General features: G+C 46.3%; 1 protein-coding gene and 1 pseudogene across 6 annotated transcripts in view; one reads left to right on the top strand and one right to left on the bottom strand.

The window, feature by feature from the left end:
* The window catches only part of ZMYM3 (zinc finger MYM-type containing 3), an 81,250-nt gene that overhangs the window by 56,440 nt on the left and 931 nt on the right, over nucleotides 1–23,879 (bottom strand). For all 6 annotated transcript variants that reach the window (XM_069985514.1, XM_069985513.1, XM_069985509.1 and 3 more), the window contains exons 2-3: nucleotides 11,319–12,007; nucleotides 7,869–7,915 (exon numbers count right to left, since the gene is read on the bottom strand). In XM_069985514.1, the coding sequence (XP_069841615.1) occupies nucleotides 7,869–7,915; nucleotides 11,319–11,895 (624 nt within the window). In that variant the 5' untranslated portion in view covers nucleotides 11,896–12,007. The remainder of the gene's footprint in view (nucleotides 1–7,868; nucleotides 7,916–11,318; nucleotides 12,008–23,879) is intronic.
* On the top strand, nucleotides 12,245–12,416 carry LOC138766695 (U2 spliceosomal RNA; annotated as a pseudogene).

Raw genomic sequence — 23,879 nt, 5'->3', positions numbered from 1 at the left:
ACCTGGCCCTCAGAAACTTCTTCAGCAAAATCTGCATTGGAAAAGCTAATTGGCTCTCCCTTCCTTCTGAGCCCGGCTGTGTGCCCATACAGTGGTTTACGCCCACATATGGGGTACCGTTGTACTCAAGAGAACCTGCGTTACAAATTTTGGGGTGCTTTTTCTCTCATGTTCCTTTTGAAAATGAGAAACTTTAATCTAAATGTATATATTATTATAAAATTTTAATTTTCCATTTTTTTACTGCCTAATTGTGAACACTTTCCTCCAGCCCCTGTAGGTTTAAAATGCTCATTATACCCCTAGATTAATTCTTTAAGGTGTGTAGTTTCCAAAATGGGGTCACTTATGGGGTTTTCAGGATACCAGACTTCTAAATTCATTTAAAAACTGGTCCCTAAAAAAATCAGTTTTGGAAACTTTCACGAAAATGTGATAATTTGCTGATAAATTTCTAAGCCCCATAACACCCTAAAAAAGTAAAATATGTTTACCAAATTATGCCTGAATAAAGAAGACATAGTAACTAACTCAGTAACTAATTTATGTGCTACGACGTTCTTTTTTTAGAAGCAGAGAATTTCAAAGTTCATAAAATGCAAATTTTTTACATTTTTCATGATATTTTGATGTTTTTCACAAAAAACACACAAAGTAGTGACCAAATTTTGCCACTAACATAAAGTGCCATATGTGACGAAAAAACTATCTCAGAATCGCTAGCATACGTTAAAGCATCACTGAGCTATAAGAGCATAAAGTGAGACAGGTCAGATTTTGAAAAATGAGCTTGGTCATAAGGCCCAAACTAGCTGCAGCACAAAGGGGTTAAAGGACAACTCTGGCCAAAAGTATTTTTTAATATGTTATTACTTATGGAAAGTTAGACAAATTTCTAATATACATTAATTATGGGAAATGCACATATACTGCCATTTCCCTTAAAGGAGAAGTCCGGCGAAAATTATTTTTTTTATATATTACTGATGGAAAGTTATACAATTTTCTAATGTACATTAATTATGGGAAATGCTCCTATACTGCTATTTCCCTTAATTTAGTGTACCAGGAAGTGTTAGAATTCTCTCAGAAGCAGTGACGTCACGACGAAAGGTGTAATTCCTATGGAGTGTCCAGCAGGGGGCGCACTATATATAGAAGTCAATGAGTACCATTGACTTCTATATATAGTGCGCCCCTGCTGGACACTCCATTGGAATTACAATGGATGTGTATGTAATGTAATATACAGTGTTTTTGATTGAATACATTTATGGAATACTTTGGGGAGCAAGGACACTTGCTCCCCAAAGTATTTCATAAATGTATTCAATCAAAAAACACTGTATATTACATTACATACACATCCATTGTAATTCCAATGGAGTGTCCAGCAGGGGCGCACTATATATAGAAGTCAATGGTACTCATTGACTTCTATATATAGTGCGCCCCCTGCTGGACACGCCGTAGGAATTACACCTTTCGTCGTGACGTCACTGCTTCTGAGAGAATTCTAACACTTCCTGGTACACTAAATTAAGGGAAATAGCAGTATAGGAGCATTTCCCATAATTAATGTACATTAGAAAATTGTATAACTTTCCATCAGTAATAACTTAAAAAAATAATTTTCGCCGGACTTCTCCTTTAATTTAGTAGATCGATGTACACCAATGATCAGCACTCCAGTAGAGCTCGTGGTGCCAAGGGAACACTGTATCCACGAAAAAATAACAAAATCCCATCACTCACAGTTGCAATAAAGAAAGTGTGTTTATTCACACAAACAAGTGGTTCGCTGCAAGTGTTCCGACCAAAAGGTTTTTGTTGACAAAGACCTTATGGTCGGAACGCATGCAGTGAACCACTTGTTTGTGTGAATAAACACACTTTATTGCAACTAAGTAAGTGCCGGGATTTTGTTATTTTTTCGTGATTAGAGTAGATCGTGGAGACTTCAAAATCTCAGAAATAACGTGACGTCACAAACCAGGGTGTAATTCCTTTGGAGTGTCCTGCAGGGGGCGCACTATACATAGAAGTCAATGAGTAACATTGACTTCTATAAATAGTGCGCCCCTTCTGGACACACTATTGAATCAATTTATGTTTATGTACAAATGTTATATACAGTACATTTTGATTGAATACATTTCTAGAATACTTTGGGGAGCAAGTGTCTTTGCTCCCCAAAATACCCCATAAATGTATTCAATGAATACAGCAGAGACCGGCAGTGGGGAGTCCTGGGCATGCAGGATCCATCTGGGATTGTCTAAAAAGATGAAGTCCAGACTGCAGCTATAGAAGCATCCATTCTTTCTACTTAGGTGGTAGAGGCAGATCTAGCCAAATGAGCCCAAAGACCCTGAAATGGCCTGCCTAAATGATCTAGCTAAGAAGTTTCACCCCTTTATAAGGACAAGTGAATTGCACAAAAGGGTTCCTAGATTTCTTGAAGGTATCTCCAGATATTGGAGTACACATCTTCTGACAACTAGAGAGTGAAACTCTCCCTCCCCTTAACAATGGCCAGGTTCAGACAGAAGGAAAGCAAAACAATGTCTTGAGGTCCATAGTCAGAAACAACTTTAAGTAGAAAGGCTGGATCTGGTTTGAAAACTAGTCTATCATCCAAAATCTTAATTGTAAAATTTACAACAAGAGAGGTGAGACAACTCCACCAACCCTCCTGGCTGAAGTAACTGATACTAGCAAGACCTTTTTAAGACTTTTTTTTTTTTTAATTTAGAGGCATTGGCTCAAAAGGACTTCCTGAGAGGACCTCAAAACCAGGGTTTAATCCCAGGAAGGAAAAGACTAGTCTGGGTGGCAACCTCTAAACTGCTTTAACCCCTTGCCTCTAAAGCCTGTTTTGGCCTTAATGACCAGGCTCATTTTTCAAAATCTGACCTGTCTCACTTTATGCGCTTATAGCTCAGTGATGCTTTAACATATGCTAGCGATTCTGAGATTGTTTTTTCGTCACATATGACACTTTATATTAGTAGCAAAATTTGGTCACTACTTTGTGTATTTTTTGTGAAAAACATCAAAATATCATGAAAAATTTGAAAATTTTGCATTTTATGAACTTCTGAAATTCTCTACTTCTAAAAAAGGAAGTCATAGCACATAGATTAGTTGCTAAATCACATTACCAATATGTCCTCTTTATTCTGGCATAATTTGGGAAACATATTTTACCTTTTTAGGGTGTTATGGGGCTTAGAAATTTATTAACAAATTATCACATTTTGTGAAAATTTCCAAAACTGATTTTTTTTAGGGACCAGTTCTTTTTTTAAATGGATTTAGAAGGCTTGTATACTGAAAACCCCCATAAGTGACCCCATTTGGAAACTAGACACCTTAAAAGAATTAATCTCGGGGTATAATGAGCATTTTAACCCTACAGGGGCTGGAGGAAAGTATTCACAATTAGGCTGTAAAAAAATCAAAAATTTAAATTTTCAAATAATATATACGTTTAGATTAAAGTTTCTCATTTTCAAAAGGAACATGAGAACAAAAGCATGCCAAAATTTGTAACGCAGGTTCTCCTGAATACAACGGTACCCCATATGTGGGTGTAAACCACTGTATGGGCACACAGCCGGTCTCAGAAGGGAAGGAGCGCCAATTAGCTTTTTTAATGCAGATTTAGCTGAAGAAGTTTCTGAGCGCCAGGTGCATTTGCAGCGCCCCTGTAGTGTCCGCAGAAGAGAAACCCCCCAAAAGTCACCCCATTTTGGAAAGTTCACCCCTCAAAGAATTCATCTTGGGGTGTGGTGACCATTTTGACCCCACAGATATTAGAGGAAAGTATTCAAAATAAGACAGTAAAATTGAAAAACTAGAATTTTTCCAATAATATGTTCGTTTAGTTTGAAATTTCTCAATTTCACTAGGAACAAGGGCGAAGCTGCATGCCCAAATCTGTAACCAGATTCTCCTGAGTAGAACGGTACCCCATATGTGGGCATAAACCACTGTATGGCCACACAGCGGGGCTCAGAAGGGATGGAGCACCAATTAGCATTTTCAGTGCAGATTTTTCCGAAGAAGTTTCTAAACGCGCCAGGTGCGTTTGCAGCGCCCCTGTAGTGTCAGCAGAATAGAACCCCCCCCCCCAAAAGTCACCCCATTTAGGAAAGTACACCCCTCAAAGAATTCATCTTGGGGTGTGGTGACCATTTTGACCCCACAGGTATTAGAGGAAAGTATTCAAAAGTAGACAGTAAAAATGAAAAACTCGAATTTTTCCAATAATATTTTCCTTTAGTTGGAAATTTCTAAATTTCACGAGGAACAGGAGAGAAAATGTACCCCAAAATCTGTAATGCAAGTTCTCCTGAGTAGAACGGTACCCCATATGTGGGCATAAACCCCTGTATGGGCACACAGAGGGGCTCAGAAGGAAGGGAGCGCCAATTTGCTGGAAACAGTTATTAGAATAGCGCAGTTACTAAAATACAATAAAAAAATTAGATTACAGGTAATGTGGGGTGGTTACGGACAATCTGCGGTGGTTACGGCCAACGTGGGGTGGTTACGGCCAACGTGGGGTGGTTACGGCCAACGTGGGGTGGTTACGGCCAACGTGGGGTGGTTACGGCCAATCTGGGTTGGTTACGGACAATCTGGGGTGGTTACGGATAAACTGAAGTGCTTATATGTAATTTGGGTTGGTTACGGCAATCTGGAGGGGGTCTTTGGCAATTTGGGGAGGTTGGTCAGTGGCAACGTGCGGCGGTCAGTGGCAACGTGCGGCGATCAGTGGCAACGTGCGGCGGTCAGTGGCAACGTGCGGCGGTCAGTGGCAACGTGCGGCGGTCAGTGGCAACGTGCGGCGGTCAGTGGCAACGTGCGGCGGTCAGTGGCAACGTGCGGCGGTCAGTGGCAACGTGCGGCGGTCAGTGGCAACGTGCGGCGGTCAGTGGCAACGTGCGGCGGTCAGTGGCAACGTGCGGCGGTTCCGTGTAATCTGGTGTGATTACGGGCAACCTGGGGCGGTTAGGGGCAACGTGCAGTGGTTACGTGCAATCTGGCGTGATTACGGGCAACGTGCGGTGGTTACGGGCAATGTGCGGTGGTTACGGATAAACTGAAGTGCTTATATGTAATTTGGGTTGGTTACGGCAATCTGGAGGGGGCCTTTGGTAATTTGGGGTGGTTAGAGGCAGTGTGCGGCGGTGAGTGGCAACGTGCGACGGTTACGTGTAATCTGGCGTGATTACGGGCAACGTGCGGCGGTTACGGGCAATCTGGCGTGATTACGGACAACCTGGGGCGGTTATGGGCAATGTGCGGTGGTTACGGGTAATCTGGGGGGTTAGGGGTAATTTGGGAGTAAACTGCAATTATTACTATAATAAAAAGTGTGTTTTTTTTTTGTATGTTTGTCACTTTTTGTACTTTATACATTCATTTTCACTGTATTACTATGATTACTGTGATATTTTCTATCACAGTAATCATAGATCAGTGACAGAGACCAAATTGGTCTCTGTCACTTTAAATTTTCAGAGCTGGCTGGTTGTGGCGCGCATGCGCACTTCATAACACTTTTTATCCCCTGTCACCAATGATTTATGGTGACAGGGGATAAAAAGTGCTGGCAGCACTGGGAACAGGCCATCAGCGGTATAAAGTATATACCGCCGATCGCCTGTTCCGGGACTCCACAGGGGGGTCCCCGATCACTGTTCCATGCTCTCCGCTACCTCCGGTGGCGGAGAGCATGGGGCTTTGATCATTTTTTCATTTCCATCCCTGCGAACAAACATCGTTTGTTCGCAGGGATGGGGGCGGCCATCTTGGATCTGATGGCCGCCCGGGGAGGAGCGGGTTAGTTGATCGGGGCACTAGGGGGGCTGATCTGGGGTCTGATTATTACATTTCATCTCCCCCCACCATGGATTCACGGTGGGGGGGAGTTGAAAGCTGTCGGCGGCGCCCGGTACCGGAGATTGCCGTTATAATGTTTGATAGCGGCGATCTCCGGTACCGGCGGCAGGGGAAGGGGGGCCGGGGGACACAGTGACAGTGGCGGCGGGAGGAGGCAACGTGCTGCAGCCTCCTCCCGCCGCCAGATCGGCGGCAAACATCACATCTCCCCCATAGACGCTGTGGTCGCATCGACCGCGGCGTTTATGGGGTTAACTGCCCGGGGGAGTGCGGCTCCCCTCCGGGCAGAGGCAGCAGGAGGATGTGGTGTGATACTGCCTCCTCCCGCTGCCCGATCTCACTTACCGACAGCGGGGGGAGGCAGGAACAACATGACGTTTGGGGAACGTCATGTTGCATTAACTACCTACTTTACATGACGTTCCCCAAACGTCATTTTGCGGCAAGGGGTTAAAGAATATTAATATCCACGGATGTCTAGCTATGCTCTAGTTCCCGCAATGCTGACACCTGAACTTTTGGGGTGGCTATTTTGAGACCCCTTTCTAAACCCTTTTGCAAAATGTCCACAATCTGTGCATAGTTAGGCTTGTTAAGAGCAATTGCTGCCTGACCCACGAAAGGGAAAGTCTTCCCGTAAATCTTAGATGTAACTGGATTTTTACTCATTTGCAAGGTGTCAATTACTGCATTGGAGAGACCCTGCTTTCTTAGGATTAACCTTTCTAAAAAGTCAGGCAATTGTTTTACTTGCAGGTGTAAAACTGGGCCCTGGGTTAGAAGATCCAGTCGCTCTGGTAGCACCCATGTATCCCCCACTGACAAACATGAGAACCATGGCCTCTTCTGCCAAAATTGATGGTGGATGCCTATAAACTTTTGAAAGAAAGCTGGATTTAGACACCACTGCCCCCGGAGAAGTTTATAGTGGCTCAAAAACCTGCTCTTGTATTCCTTTGAGATGGACAGCCAAGACATAGAAGCCTCTCTTCTACGGAAAAAAAAAAAAAGATTAGGAAAGAGATTCATTAAAGACCTGGTTCTAGTGGTGCCCTGTTTATTAGAGACGCAGCTGTGGAGTTATCAGACATGACATGACAGATCACATCAGACCACCAGATATCTTCTGCACAAGACCTTTGTGCATGAAGGACTGCTGCTAGTTTCCTGTAATTTAAGGATTTGTCCTTAAAGTCAGGCCCTCAAAATCCCTGAAAATTCTGTTCTCTGAAATAAGCCCCCAACCCCAGGGACTGGCATCTGTAGTGATTATGTTTGGAAATTCTACAAACCAACTTAGGCCTACTGATTCAAGGCATAACCACCAACCTAAACTGTCCGCCGCGGTCAGTGATTGGCTGAGCAGCTGCAGAGCATGGTGCAGAGAAAAGAGCAGAAGGCAAGAGAAGACTGGGAAAGTGTACAGGTAAATGTTATTGTTCGCTAAATTGTCAGCTGTCTGCTGCACATGGCTATTACAGGTACTGATGCGCACCCGACGCCTTAGGGTTTTAGGTCTGGGCCTAAAGTAACGATCAGCCGGTCGTTTTATTGGCTGATTGTTCTCACTATTACATGGAGTGACAATCAGCTGAATCTGGCCGATTCAGGCCCTTAGTCCTGTCTCTAAGGGGGCTCTATTCCCTGGGCTCTTCAGCCTGTGGGACCGATATGGATCCTAACTCTGGGACCTACACAGCTATTGTGATATTAAAGAGCCCCTCCGGCCTGCTTGTGGCAGAACTTGTCAGAAAGCTGTTGTTTAAAACCCACTGACTTCAATTGGAGATATAAACACTGTGTAGCAACACAGTTTATTTAAGGTTTGCCAAAAGCAGGTGGCAGGGGCTGGGAGACCCTTGATGTTAGGATAGCTATGGGTTCCAAAAGTGGGACTGGCATATGTCAGATATTTATGGCATATCCTGTTGAATTGTGCACTGCCCTATTCTTACCGTTGCTGCTTTGTCTGTCTCAGTTCCGTTATCCACTTGACCATCACCTGAAAAAACAAAAAAAATTGCATAAATAATGAGAACATATACTAATACAACATGGTTATAGAAAAAAATATGTTTTCCTAGAGAATAGAGTTTACAGTAGCGGCTAAATTTCAACATCAGTTTTTTACATGAGTTCACAGGTTTTGAAAATAAAATTTACAGGCTGTGCGTGTGTGCGCTATGGCTGCAGCAGGTTGTGTGTGCGCGCTATGGTTGCAGCTGAGTGTGTGTTTTTATGTGCTATGGCTGCAACAGGCTGTGTGCGCATTAGGGACGCAAAAAATTAAAATTAGGGGTAGTCTGAGAATCAGTGAAAAATCTAGGGGGGACAGGAGGTTGGGATCATAAAATATTTACCCATCCTCATGCCCCCACAGTGCAACGTGCTCCCAATCCTGTGATGTCATAGGCCCATTCAGAAATGCCCTTTCAGCCAATCAGTGAGTGAGCTGCAGTCACTGACTGGTTGGGTAGTTCCTCCTCTGGGGCTGTGATGATTCAGGAGCACAGTTGCTGACAGAAAGCTGATAAATCTGGGCCTATGTCTGACCCCTCTATATCACTGTGGCTGAGCCCTCTACACCACAGCTATCTGGCATTGTTAGCAGTGTTTCTTTGTGTATGGTGAATATTTAGTTAGAAACATAAAAGACTGTAAGCAGGAAAAGAGCTCCTGCTCCATCTGGTCTAATTCTCAGGTGTTCAGGACACGGAGAGTGGTGAGTGGAGACTAGTTGTATCCACTGTATACACACACACACACACACACACACACACACACACACACACGAGAATCTGCTTTATATCTTTGCCTTATTCCCTCAGACGTCACCCCAGGATCATGTAGGGCATTACACTGAAGCTTCTGACTCTACTTTACACTAGTTGGACAAATAAGCCCCCTGTTGTCTTACTGGCCATTTATGAAGGAGCTGGAGTCGCAGTCGGTCCTAATAAAATTCAGGAGCCGGAGATACGGTTTATCGACTCACAAATCTAACCTGCTGATAGCCCCTAATGCACACAAGGCGCAGAAGAGAAATGTATGCCTCTTACCTTCCCTCCTTGGCCCCATTCCCTTGCAGTATGTATTTGAATCCATGGCCTGGAGCACCGTTAGGAGCACTCCTTGCGAAGCCATGACGCAGTGGCGATAAGCATGGAGTTCTCTCTCCACTGCTACACAGGGACCTGGTTTAGGTGGTATTTTGTTCTTGGTACTTTTTTTTTTATGACCAATATGGTATCATCTCGTGTATACATTTTTTTAACTGTCTGCCCAGTAGTCCCTTTTCCATGTCTTGCATGTAGCATAACTAGTAGTAGTGTAGCACAGCCGGTTTAATAAAGCTATTTTAAATCATACTGGACAGAACTGTTGTTCATATACCCTATATCCCCCTTTCTCCTTGTTTTGGGTTATTAATGTTATACTCTAGAGTTTACAGTAGCACCTGTAATTATTTGTGGTGCCCGCCCTGCCTTTTATTATTCCGTTAGGAGCACTGTCGACAAATCTAACCTGCCGACAGCCCCCTACTGCGCAAGAGATGCAGAAGATGAAGGTATGTCTGTTACCTTTACCCTCTGTGCCGTTCCTGTGCACTTAGATGTTACCTACAGAGTCTGGTAAGACTGTTAGAAGCATTGCCCTACCCCTCTAGCATTGATTTGCCCCCAGCCAGCCCACCCCTTCTAATGATAATCAACGGAGCAGGCCAGCTGTGGGCCAGATAGTTGCTATGGGGGCAAGGCAGGGGTCCCATAGGTGCCCCAGTGCTCCAAACGGCCTTACCAGACCCTGGAGTAAATGTGCACGGGAACTGTGCCAAGGGTGAATCTAAGACACACCTTCCTCCTCTGCTTCTCCTGTACAATTGGGGGCTATCAGCAGGTTAGATTCGTCTAACCTGCTGATAGTTCCCCTAAAAAAAAAAAAAAAAAAAAAGCACAGTTAGAGCCCTATTACACAGAGCGATTATCTGCTGAATCAGGCTGATCTCACTATGTGTAATAAAGAAAATGATCGGCTTATCTTTGTTTTTCAACATGATTAAAAATCATTGGCCTCCATCTGCGCACTGCCCCGAGTGTAGTGATGCACGGTCGATGGCTGATGACTAAAGAAAATAACACATTATACTTACCTGTTGAGTCTCCTCTGTTATCCTCCTGGCTTTTCCCCGCTCACCGCAGATTAAACAGTTACCAGTCTCAGGCAGTGATTGGCTGCGCAGCCTGTCACTGCAATGACGTGTCAGCAGTGGCTGTGGTGAGCGGGGAGCCTGGAAAGTCAAGTATAACTTCATTATTGTCTATATACCCATGTCCCTGTAGTACTTCAGCCAATCCAATCGCGGCTGAGCAGCCGATGACGCGGCAGAGGGGGGCCGGCATCAGAGATGGCTGCAGCGATTCGGCTGGCCTCTCAAAGATTACGTAGTTGACAGAAGATCGGGGACGGGGACGACGTGCATCAGGCATGTATGGTACACTACACTTCCGGGTCCACGTGCGGGGGAACACGGGGAAGGGGGCGATTTACATACATAACATACATTACAAAGTTGTATAACTTTGTAATGTGTGTTATTTTGTTAATAATTTCTTAGTGCTAAACTCTAATCAATGGAAGCAGTGGTTTGCGGAAATGGCAAGCCCATGTTTTGAGGGCAAGAACAAAGAAGATCAAAATACCTCTTTAACTTAAGTTGTATTCTTTATCGTAAGAACAGATAGCCCAAAAGTTTCCTGCAATAACCTTTGTTGCATAAGTAAATGCCAGCATTTGCTTACTGAAAGCTTCCTGAAAACCCTGAGTATTATTTGTAATGGATATCCCTTTTGCACCAGGGTTTAAGAGTAGTTTCAAGCCCCATAGTCCTTTTTTCCACTATTACACAGAAAAATCTGACTCATTGAAGTTTACTTCAATTTACAGACACTAATAACCAGATTTCACATATGGCAATAATGATTAAAACGTCCACATTTATTACAGATAAAAGATCTAAAAGCTGAGTTGATTCCTAAGAAATAACTCCATAACTAGTATATGCTGCGCATGTAGTATGTAAGCCCTCGCGGGCAAGGTCCTCTTTCCTCATGTACCAGTCTGCCATTTACTGTATTCGTGCAATGTGTTTTTGATCTTGTAATATTCTTGTTTGTTAACCCCTATCGCTTGTATAGTGCTCTGGAATCAATGGCACTTTAAAAATAAACAATAATGGCATCAGCAGTATTCTAGAGGGTTCTTTGAAGACACTGTATAGCCCTATCTGTAAGAACCTGTTTAAATGCAAATGTGTAGTGATCAATAACCTGGTGATCATGTAAACAGCAAAGACAACCCTAGCTCCCCAGGCTGGGAAAATATAGTAAAGAACTTTGAATACCAACCAGAAGGGGGTCTGGAATTAGAATCCACATCAGCACTCTTCTCAGATGATTGGTCAGGATGAGGTGCTTCTTTTTCCTGTGGACTAGTTTCTTTATCAGAGCTTACATTGTGTTCTATATTATGGGACACAGAAGAGCGAGGTTTTAATGTAGGTCGGAGCCTCATCCTTCTTGGAAGCGTCTGACTGGGCTGTGGTGGGTCTGCCTGTTTTTCAGGAGCTTCACCTGCTGCCTTCGCTTCTGAATTAGTGCCCTCTCCAGTTTCAGTGATCGTCTGGGCCGGCTCTCCATTTTCTTCTATACGCTTTGTTTTGTGCACTTTGGAATGTTCCACGTCAGATTTTTTGGTCATCCTTGCGGCAACAAAGACTACATCATCCTTACCATCATTATCTGCTGGGTCTGATGGTGGTGGCTTTTTAGTTTGAGGGTCTATATTACAGTTTTCCTCTTTTACAATCCCCTTAGGGTCTGCTTTGGCCTTTTTGTTTGCCTTACTCCCCTGATCTTCAATCACAGTTTCTGCAACCTCTTCCTCTTTTTGGCTGTCAGGCTCCTTATTGTCATCACTCTCCATTTCTGAACTTAAGATTCCTCAAAAATGAGTTTTATTACCAGACAGTCCTTAGGTCTGAGAGTCTCCAAATCAGACTTGTTGGTCTCTGGGAACCTGCTAGAGAGGCCCCAATCTGGAAAGCAAAAACATGAATAGTTAATTTTTTTCATCCATCCAACGTACGTCATATTAATTGAGCAAAAAAATACAAGTGTCCAAGATCTTCTGAAAGGTTTTTAAAATGGAGGTTCATTTTAACGGAAAATATTAAAAGTTATTCTGTGAGCGAGTATGAGGTTTCTCCCTCTATAATACATAAATGCCTGGGGAATGCTTTAGGCTATGTTCCCACTTCAGGAACGTATTGGGGATCGCTTCTTGGCCTTTGGGCTTAGATCAAGTGTAGTATCTGTTCTTATAAGGCCGGGTTTACATTTGTCCGGCGGTGCAGCGGCGTTTCCCTCCGGCATATGAGAAAAGCGCCGGAGGGAAACGCATTTTTGAACTGATCCCATTGTTTTCAATGGGATCGTTCAATATATGCGGCCTGTAAATAGTGACGCCGCACCGCCGGACCAACCGCACGGGAGAACACAGCATGCAGCGTTCTTCTGTGCGGCCCGCAAGGCTGTGTGGCGCCGCGTCCACTAAAGTGAATGGAGCACCTGATGCCTCGCCGGGCAGGACGCATGCAGTTCGGCTCTGGCATCCGGCGTTGAGGCTAACAGCAGCACAATGTAAAAAAATAGCCCCCCGTTGCTCCCCCAGTAGTATATAGCCCCCCCGTTGCCCCCCCACCCAGTAGTATTTAGCTTCCCTGTGCGCTCTCCCCCAGTATATAGCCCCCCTGTTGCCCCCCCCAGTAGTATTTAGCTTACCTGTGCGCTCTCCCCAGTAGTGTATAGCCCCCCTGTTTCCCCCCCAGTAGTATTTAGCTTCCCTGTGCGCTCTCCCCCAGTAGTATATAGCCCACCCTGTTTCTCTTCCCGTAGTATATAGCCCCCTGTTGCCCCCCACCCAGTAGTATTTAGCTTCCCTGTGCGCTCTTCCCCAGTAGTATATAGCCCCCCTGTTGCCCCCCCAGTATTATTTAGCTTCCCTGTGCGCTCTCCCCCAGTAGTATATAGCCCCCCTGTTGCCCCCCCCAGTAGTATTTAGCTTCCCTGTGCTCTCTCCCCCAGTAGTATATAGCTTCCCTGTGCGCTCTCCCCCAGTAGTATATAGCCCCCCCATGTGCGCTCTCCCCTCCCAAATAGCCCCCTGTGTGCTTTCCCATTTGTAGTATATAGCCCCCTGTGAGCTCCCCCAATTAGTATATAGCCCCCCTGTGCGCCCTTGTGACAACTGAGGCAACTGATGGTTTTGAATGAAAAGGATAGAAAAACTGATGGCAACTGATGCATTTTTGGCATCAGTTGTGACATCAGTTGTGGTCAATTTTTAGACAAAGAACGCAACTGATGCAAACTTATAAATGTAAACCCAGCCTTAGTTTAATACCTGATACGTCCCCTATCTGAGGACCATATATTAGGATAGCTTGACACATACCGGATCCACAGAGGATTTTACGCTGCGAGTTTGCAGCGATATCCGCTGCAGATTCAGTAGTGTAAAGCTGAATGCGTCCCAATACCTACCGCCTCTGCCAGCAGCGGCCCCGAGCATACATTACCTGCTCTGCGCCGCAGCTGTGTGTGAGGCTGCTGGCTCCCCATCAGCCAATCAGTGCTGCCTTGCACTGATTGGCTGATGGGGAGCCGGGAAGCCTCACACAGGCTGCCTGCCTGTATGGGACCCGACCCCTTTAACCACCCCGCCGCCCACAGCCCCGAGTATACATTACCTGCTCGGCGCCAGGGCTGTGTCTGAGGCTCCCGGCTCTCCATGCTCTCCTAGCCGGGAGCCTCACACAGCCGCGGCGCTGAGCAGGTAATGTATGCTCGGGGCTGTGGGAGGCAGGTAGCCGGCAGCAGGGGGTTAAAGGGGTCGGGTCCCATACAGGCAGTGGATCCGCTGCAAACTCGCAGCGTGAAATCAGCTACACATCTGGTACGTGTGAAGAAAAAGGACTGTATTGGGGGAACACAGCCAGCTAATAAATGAGGTTGGCAACTTTATAGTAAAATTGTTCAGTCTACAGTATTAGTATGCGTCCTTGCTGCACTTACTGACAGAAGCGACTTGTGTACCTCATAGAGCTAAAGTCCCCTCCTCGTGCCGTGCCCTCCTACTTTGTGTTGAGTCTGTGAATAAGATGGCTGAGTATGGAGGACCATGTGACCATGTCCCGGCCCCCAGTGTCCACCACTGAGTCTGTATATGCCTATGGAGGACACAGAGGGCAAGGCATGGTCACATGCACCACCATGTTGGTAATCTTATGAACAGACTCACCACAGAGCAGGGAGGGACACAGGGAGCTGCCGTCAGTAAGTGAAGTGAGTACACCTACTAAGGGTGCGTTCACACGTACGGGATCTGCAGCGGATTTGATGGTGCACATTTGAAGTTGCAGATTCAAAGCAAATCAAATCTGAGCTATCAAATTTGCTGCAGATCCTGTACGTGTGAACCAACCCCTGTAAAGTGGCCAACCCCTTTAACGAGATGGCCGTGTTACCCCAATATGTTCCCGAAGTGAGAACATAGCCTTAAAGTGTTCCTGTCATTTCAAACAACTTAAAAAAAAATATATAAACAGTACAAGTGAGTCTAAGAAAATCTGTAATAGATATTATTAGGCAAAAGAGTTTCCTTCTGTACTCACAAGGTTGTTTTCCCGCCTACCTTCTTATATAAATTACTAAGGAAAAGCAGTCTACAGTAGAGTAAGGACAGGTTTGCACCGCCCAAGAAAACCTATGGAAAGGGGGGGGGGGGGATGAGTGAGCAAGAAGAGCTGAGAAGTAGCCTGTGCAATATGCAGACTTTCTGGCCAGATAAAACACTGGATTCACATGGTAGACTGCTCAGTGCTGGTTTGGGAACTTCTGATGGTTTGCTAAAGTGAGGCAAGATTGCAGGATGTTGTTTTTAGTGTATAGGAGGCAGCATAGAGCCAGCTCTGCATCCACATAGCAGCTGAGCCTAAGGAAAGCAGATACAGAGATTGAGATAGAGAGATTGAGTTTGAGTTCTTGAGATTGAGTTCTTGAGTTCAGTTTTTTCTAAAAACCTTTTCCTCCTGAACCGTACTTAGTCCAAGTCACAATGTCACGATGCCAGAATGTTACGTTCGATACCAATACCAACTTTTTTCGATACTGAATTAGATAGAATGAAGAGAAATGCCCCCCCCCTTCCACCCCCCCCCCCCCCCGAATGTCAGGTCCATACAAACCAATCAATGTTCCTTTCATTTTATTACTTTAAATATAGTTTACATTAAACTAAATGTACTTAATCTAGGGCTGGGCGGTATACTGCAAAAATACCGATACCGTCACTGGCGTCGGTTAACCGACCTCAACTTAGCCAGGACTGTATCTGCGGTATTTTTTTCTGCTGCTCCTCCACCACTGACATGCCGGCGTCTCTGCACACAGGGACGCCGGCATCAGAGCGGGAGGTGGAGGAGCAGCAGCAGAAGGGCCCAGGTGACAATGCCATCCGACCCGCCCCCCGCCCGTCCGAGCACCCTCACCCGTCCAGTCCCCGTCCTGCCGCACCTGTCCATCCATGCGCCCACCCGTCAAGTCCGGTCCCGTCCGGCGTCCCTGCACACACAGCACATTGACATTGCCCTCCCCGGCACCTGTCCCGTCTGAGCCCCCCCCCCCCCCCCTGGCCGGCGAGCGCTGCACATGTCAATGTGCTGTGTGTGCAGGGACGCCGGACTTGACGGGTGGGCGCATGGATGGACAGGTGCGGCGGGACGGGGCCTGGGACTGGACGGGTGGGGGTGAGGGCGCTCAGACAGGCGGGGGGCGGGTCGGGCGGCATTGTCATCTGGGCCCTGCTGCTCCTCCACCTCCCGCTCTGATACCGGAGTCCCTGCACATGTTATTGTGCTGTGTCTGTGTGCAGTGATGCCGGCATGTCATAGCTGGAGGAGCAGCTGTACCTGTAGTCCCCTCAGTAACAATACAGGGCTGTAACATAGGAGGAATAATGGGCTGCAGCAGGCAGGATAACTTATAGCTGTGTGTGGTATCCTGCCTGCTGCAGCACATCCATTCCTCCTATGTTACAGCCCTGTATTGTCACTGAGGGGACTACAGGTACCAGTATGCACCTCCCTGTATAATACTCTCCTATCCGCCTGCCATCCTTATGTGCCCCCTGTAAAGTTACACGCCCCTTTTCACCCCTCCGTATAGTCATACCCCCCTATCCGCGCCCCCCCTGTTTAGTCATACACCCCTGTCCGCCCCCGTTTAGTCATACGCCCCTATCCGCCCCCCTATGTTTAGTCATACACCCCTGTCCGCCACCCCCAGACAGTCATACACCCCTGTCCGCCACTCCCAGACAGTCATACACCCCTGTCCGCCATCCGTATAATCATACACCCCTGTCTGCCCTATCCGCTCCCCTATGTATAGTCATACACCCCTATCTGCCCCCGCTGCATAGTCATACACCCCTATCTGCCCCCCGTATAGTCATACACCTTTGCCCCCCCCGTATAGTCATACACCCTTGTCCCCCCTGTAGTCATACACCCCTGTGCGCCCTCCCTGTATAGTCATACACCCCTATCCACCCTCCCTGTATAGTCCTACACCCCCGTCCGCCATCCCTGAATAGTCATACACCCCCGTCCGCCATCCCTGTATAGTCATACACCCCTATCCGCCCCCTGTATATAGTCATACACCCCTATCCGCCCCCCCCCCTGTATAGTCATACACCCCTATCTGCCCTCCCTGTATAGTCATACACCCCTATCCGCCCCCTATCCCTATGTGCTGCCTGTATAGTCCTGTAACCCGATCCCAACCTCCTGTATAGTAATACACCCCAATCCATCCCCCCCATATAGTCATACACACCTATCCCTCTGTGACCTGTGTATACCCTGTAGAGGGTGTATACCTGTATATACACATGTCCAGGTCTCTGCTGAGACCCCCTAATAATGACAAATAATAATAATGATAATAGACTAACCATGGGTTGCTGCTCAGTGAGTTCTTTTTAACTTTTTTTTTAATCAAAATATCGCCAGTTTGGCACGGCAAGTGGGTGTGGTTTGCAAAAAGGGGTGTGTCATAATTATCGTTCAATTATCGTTACCGCGGCTACATGTGCGATAAACCGCGATATTGATTTAGGCCAATATCGCCCAGCCCTAACTTAATCAGAGTAGGGCAATTTTTTTAACACTTTTTTATCTTTCCGCCTGTATGGCTGTGGGGTGAGGGGGCATTTTTGCGCTGTGATATGTAGTTTTATTTAGTACCACGTTTCTATGTGCTAATGAATTCGGTGGTTTCTGCGCTTGCACTGTTTACTGTGCGTGATCAGGAAGGTGACAGGTAGTATGGACAATAACACTTCAGCTATCAGGGGGGTGATGGGGATTGTAGTCATGTAACACTTCAGCTATCAGGGGGTGATGGGGGTTGTAGTCACTTAACACCAGCTATCAGGGGGATGATGGGGATTGTAGTCATGTAACACACACACACTAGCTATCAGGGGGATGATGGGGATTGTAGTTTCACTATTCCTGCTGTCAGGGCATGCTGACCACTGACCTAGCAGGGTGACCTGGAACTGGGCGGCAGGGCAATCTGCAGGCTACAGCCCCCCTACCCAGTAAGAGCCGGGCCGACCCCCCCGTTCACCCCCCACATTGCTGATGTCCGCCCAGGAAAGTCCTGACAGCCCGGCCTGCTGTCCCTACCTCACAGTGCTGTGCACCCAAATGTAATAGCTGCATCTCCTCCTGCCTCCACACCTCCAGCCTTCTTCTCATGTCTCCTCTCCAGGACCGGCCGGTCTCTTCAATCTTCAGCCACCGACCCTGCTCTGCCCTTTCCCGGAGCTATGCAATGCTATAGTATATGATTGCTATAGCATTGCATAGATCAGTAAAATCAGTGATCTGCCAGTAGAATGTGGCTGAGTCAGACTCTATTAGCAGAGAGACACCGGGAGGGTGTGTGGATCTCGGGCTGTGGGGTGACCCATCGGCGCCCCTGCAGTCACATTGCGGGGGTCCCGATCGGACACCTCACAGCCACTTCAAGGGTTACATGACTGCCGCCCGCGGGGTCGCGGGCTGCAGTCATCATCAGCCGGGGTCTGCTACACACAGTAGCCGAACCTGCTGTATATGGAGCAGGTTAAATGCCGCTTACAGTGGTGACAGTGGCATTTATACAGTTACATAGCCGGCACAAGCAACCGCTGTGTGCCAGCTATTTGAAATTATCGCCGATGTAACAGAGGGAGGGCGGGCTGCGGAAGTGAAAATCAAGGAGGGAGGGTGGGGGACACGCAGAGAACATGCAGTCCCTCAGCTTGCTGCCCATATTCTATGATAAGCCATGCTTATATTCCCCGAAAATCGATAGTAGAATCGATTTTTCGGTGCATTGTGCATCCCCAAGTAATTCAGCATATGTAAAGGTTTCAATCATGCCTAACATCTGCTACCATTTTTGTAGCTCGTCTTTGGACCCGTTCTACTCTATCAATATCCTTTTTTTAGGTGAGGTCTCCAGAAATGGACACAGTATTCTGGAGGTGGTAACACTAGAGCTCTAATCTCCCTCTTTCTACTAGTTATACCTCTAGCTATACAGTCCAGCATCCGATTTGCTATCCCTACTGTTTGGTTGAACTGGTTACTTATTTTAAAAGGTGTTGTTGACCAATATTTTTTTCGTTAAAATTAACTAGTCCCAGAAAGTATCAGATTTGTAACTTAATTTTATTTTGAAAATATCAAGTCTTCCAGTAATTATCAGTTGCTGTATTCTCTCTAATTTGACAGTGCTCTCGGCTGCCACCTCTGTCCATGTCAGGAAATGTCCAGAGCAGTAGCAAATCCCCACAGAAAACCTCTCTTGCTCTCCAGACTAGAAAGAATATCACTTCCTGCAGGACATAAAGAAGCTGATAAGTACTGGTAGACTTTTTAATACCCCCAAATCCTTCTCTTCTGAAGGCTTTGCCAAAACAGAACTGCCAATATTATACTCCTCCTCCCAAAGTGCATTATTTTACATTTGGAAACATTGAACTGCAGTTTGGACCACATCTAGTAAAGCTAAATCATTTCCATACAACTGACTCCACCAGAACCCCATTGATCAGGAGAACTAGCAGGGGCAGCATCCTTAAAGGTGTTATCCAGTGCTACAAAAACATAGCTACTTTCTTCCAGAAACAGCACCACTCGTCTCCAGTTCAGGTGTAGTTTGCAATTGAGCTCCATTCATTTTAATAGAACCGAGTTACAGAACCCCACCCAAACTGGAGACAAGAGTAGTGCTGTCTCTAGAAGAAAATGGCCATGTTTTTGTAGCGTTTGATAACCCCTTTAACTTCCCTGCTGCAAATCTTCTCCACCCAGGCAGCCCCACAGACTTATAATAAAGCTATTTTCACTTTTGACATGCCCCTGTGACATGTCAGAAGTTTTCCTGACAGATTTTCTTTTAGGGCCCTTGCATACTACGTAAATCGGGCAAAAGAGCTCTGGCTGATTGCATGCGCGCTCCCGCTTGAATATCTGGCATTTCCATAGGCTCCATTCTATGGCCCAGCGGATTCCGCCGTCTGTTGAAAGAATTGCCACGTCAATTCTTTTTTGGGTGGACGGCAGAATCTGGTTAAATAAAATGGAGCATATGGGACAGCCAGATATTCAAGAAAGTGTGGAGGGAAGGGCACAGAATTCGCCAGAGCTTATCCGCCAGTTTTGCGTAGCTTGCAAGGGCCCCAAATCTAAAAAGAGTAGGAGGGGGGACAGTTTCCAACTGTGTAGCTTATGAAAGTCCACTTGTATTAAAGGGGTAGTCCGTCAAAAATATTTTTCTTTCAAATCAACTGTTTTCAGAAAGTTTTATAGATTTGTAATTTACTTGTATTTTAATTCTTCCAGTACTAATGAGCTGCTTTATGTCCTGGGGAATTTTATTTATTTATTTATTTATTTTTTTGAGTCTGACACAAGGCTCTCTGCTGAGACAGAACCTATTCAGAGCAGGAGAGGTTCTATGAGGATTTGCTGCTGCTCTGGACAGTTCCTTTCTCCGGCAGAGATGTCAGCAGAGAGTACTGTGTCCGACTGAAAAGAAAACACCATTTCCAGCAGGACATACAGCAGCTGAAAAGTACTGGAAGACTTGAGATCTTTAAATAGAAGTAAATTACAAATCCATATAACTTTCTGAAGCCAGTTGATTTGAAAAAAAAAGACTTTTGTTGGAGTACCACTTTAATATTTCTCCCTTAAGATGCTCTATAATGTGAGCAGATCAAAGTATCTACCAGAAACATTACATAAAAATGGTTCAACACTGGAAAACCATAGATGTTAGAGGACATAAGCAACTGATGGCCTATCCTGTGGCTTAGGATATGTGCACAAGGGTAAAATCCTTACCATTTGCAGTGCTGCAAGCACTGTCCTACAACGCCCATACATTTCAATTAAAATGACCATTAATGAAGAAATCTGCGCAGTTTCTGCATTAAACATCTGTAAACAGCTGTCATCATGCCCTATGTTTTTGAATATAATACACAGCAAATAAATGGAAACCACCTGAACTGAAGCCAAAATGACACTCATATGGCCTATGTGGGGTGTTGAAGGGCTATGGATAAATTTACCATTTAACTAGCCTTCTTAAAAGGGGTAGTGCAGTGTAAAGCATTATTTCACTAAATAACACACAAGTTATACAACTTAGTAATGTGTGTTATTTAAGTGAATGTCCCCCTTTCTCATGTTCCCCCCTCCCCACGCTAGACCCGGAAGTGTGATGCTGTATACTGAAACATGGGGAAGGGGGCCATTAACTTAAATAACACACACACACACATTACAAAGTTGTATAACTTTGTGTGTTATTAAGTGAAATAATGCTTCACACCGCACTACCTCTTTAAGATTGGGATGCAATAGCAGATATATACTAAACTTGTTTTAGGCTGTGCTCACACGTACAGGACCCGCAGTGAAGTCCGCTGCAATCCTCTGTCCTGTCATTTTCTATGGCTTCACTAACTTGCAGTGGATTTTTCATTCCACTGCAAGAATGTAAAGCCCCTTCCCATTTAACCCAGCATGTGTACATCGATTGGCTGAGCGGGACGCCAGGGAGCCTGAGAAGCAGGCAGGAGCATGGGCAGGTAATGTATTAGCCCAGCAGCTTCAGGGTTAAGTGGGAAGGGGCTTTACATTCTCGAATGGAAAATCTGCTGTGAGTATATAATAGACAGCCATAAAAAAATGATAGGACAGAGGATCGCAGCGGATTTTGAAGCGTGGAATCTGCTACTGATCCTGTACGTGTCAGCGCACCCTTAGGCTACAAACTGGTAAGTCTATTTAACTGGATATCAATCAGAACTGCACATACCCCCCTAATACCATTAATTGTCAATAACAAAATAACAGAACAATGACTTTGGTCAGGATGCAGACAATAGCAAATACTATGTGACAGAAGCAACGTCTGCAGAGCTAATAAGTTGCATGAGCACTAGAGGAGCGAACCCAAGCGTGCAGCATTTGATTACCAGCGGCTGAAGAAGCTATATGCAGCCTTAAGGTGACTGTACCACCAGACCCAGGCTGAAGCACTGGAGGCGGGCTGACCCACCCCAGTGGGAAGAAACCCCAGCCCCTCTATGACGTGACTCCATTAAAATCAATGGAACCCTATCATAAAGGGGCTAGGGTTTCCTCCCACTAAGGGTGGGTCGGCCCGCCTCCAGTGCTTCAGCCTGGGCCTGGTGGTACAGTCACTTTAAAGGTCCTATTCCAGTTACAGCCAATAATCGTCCCATGGAAAAGAAGGCAACGATCAGCCGACATCGTTCATGTCGGCTGATTGGTGCGTCGTTTGTCTTTCAAACATGTTGAAAAACAAACGACTGTGATAGCAGAGATCTGTCACTCCGTGGAATAGGAGCAGCGGCAGCAGACCGCCACTAACCTCTATGGGCTGCCCGACAATCTAGCGATCACCCGGGCAGCCCCCCCTGCAGCTAGTCCCGCACTCATCTGTGGCGAGTAATAGCGGCAGCAGCAGCTGATAGCGCTCGGTTGCTCCTAACTGTTGGCCCATGGAATAGGGACTTAAAGTGACTGTACCACCAGGCCCAGGCTGAAGCACTGGAGGCGGGCCGCCAAAGCCCAGTGGGAAGAAACCCTAGCCCCTCCATGACGTGACTCCATTAGAATCAATGGAACCCTATCATAGAGGGGCGGGGCTTTCCTCCCACTAAGGATGGGTCGGCCTGCCTCCAGTGCTTCAGCCTGGGCCTGATGGTACAGTCACTTTAAGGCTGCCTGGAAAACATGGCAGCATCCAGCTTCTTCAGCCACCAGTAATAAAGTGCCGCACACTTGTATTTGCTCATCTCTAATCATCACTGCTCATCTTACGGTGTGTTTACACAGAGGGATTTATCTGACAGATTTTTGAAACCAAAGCCAGGAATGGATTTGAAAAGAGGAGAAACCTCAGTCTTTCCTTTATGACCTATTCTCTGTTTATAGTCTGTCCCTGGCTTCAAACATCTGTCAGATTAATATCTCTGTGTAAATGCACCATTACATCTTAGTATGAAAGCTATCATATACCAGCCGAGGTGCAAACCTAACCAGGTATATAGTGACCAATGCCTGGCATGCAGAAATGCTGGTGCACAACATCTGGGAAAGCTGACGGGCCTCCTTGCCTGTCAATCACCCCACAAAGCCATGACTAGTCACAGCCCAGATGACTAGTTTAAGGCTCTCCCCCTGCGTTACGCACGAGATTAAAAAGAATTTCACCCGACATGAAGCCTACAGAGCCCTGAACACCCAACACCACAGAAAACCCATCTATGAGGTCTTTGCAGCCGTTCTGGGTGCAAAATTCTCAGATTCCAAACTGCTGACAGCTGTTAAGGCAAGGAGACATGTGGTACCCATTATATATCTGTCTGTGCTTCCAGGATGTACAAAAATGCTTTTATTCTATGGTGCAAAGTATCCAATAGGTAATCCCAAGGTCCCAAAGTGCTGAGAGCTGTAATGCCCCCTCACTCCCCCTCTCATCTCTGTTTATGCTTGGCTCACAGGTAGCTTCCAGCATTGAGCTGCTCCCATACCTAATTCCTGTGCAGTACATACAAATTTGTGCACAAGGCTCTGCGTCCAGCAAGCAGGCTAATAGCCCCCAGGATTTCAGGGCCTTGGAAAAGCCGCTCTCTTTGCACCAGAGAATAAAAGCTTTTTTTACATTCTGAAAGCACAGCTGGATATGTAAAGGGTACCATGTGCCACCTTGCCCTAACAGCTATCCAGCAGCTTGGACACGGAATCGCGGCTGACAGATTGACTATACATCCGTCAATCTTTGATGAAGGGACTGGTGGGATTTGTATAGAAAGCAGGTTAATATCTATCCTGTTGCCTTAACAGAAGACATCATCTACCACCAGCGCTTATGGTGCAACATATATGTACAATCTGAAGCAAACAAGGCAATCTCTTCACCTTAATCAGACAATATTCAGCCATGTTATTCCCCTCATACTGCTGGCACACTGGTAGCCCCCCAGTCTGCTATACAGCCCCAACAACTACTTCTGCCCCCAGCAGCAGTAAGCCATACCGCCCCCCCTCCCCCAGATTGTGCCCTCACCCTACTTTCCCCAGCAGTGCACCCCTAGTATTTATCCCCTCCCCCAGCACCATGCCCATGGGCCTCCCCTCCCCCACCTCTCAGGATCAGGAGCCCTCACATGCTCTCAGCACCCCAAGACATGTCACCTCGCCCCCCTTCTGCACCCTGAACCCCACCCGACACACACACGCCGTC

This window comes from Dendropsophus ebraccatus, chromosome 10 (genome assembly GCF_027789765.1).
Source record: "Dendropsophus ebraccatus isolate aDenEbr1 chromosome 10, aDenEbr1.pat, whole genome shotgun sequence".
Taxonomy (NCBI): domain Eukaryota; kingdom Metazoa; phylum Chordata; class Amphibia; order Anura; family Hylidae; genus Dendropsophus; species Dendropsophus ebraccatus.
This window is presented reverse-complemented; position numbering and strand designations above follow the sequence as displayed.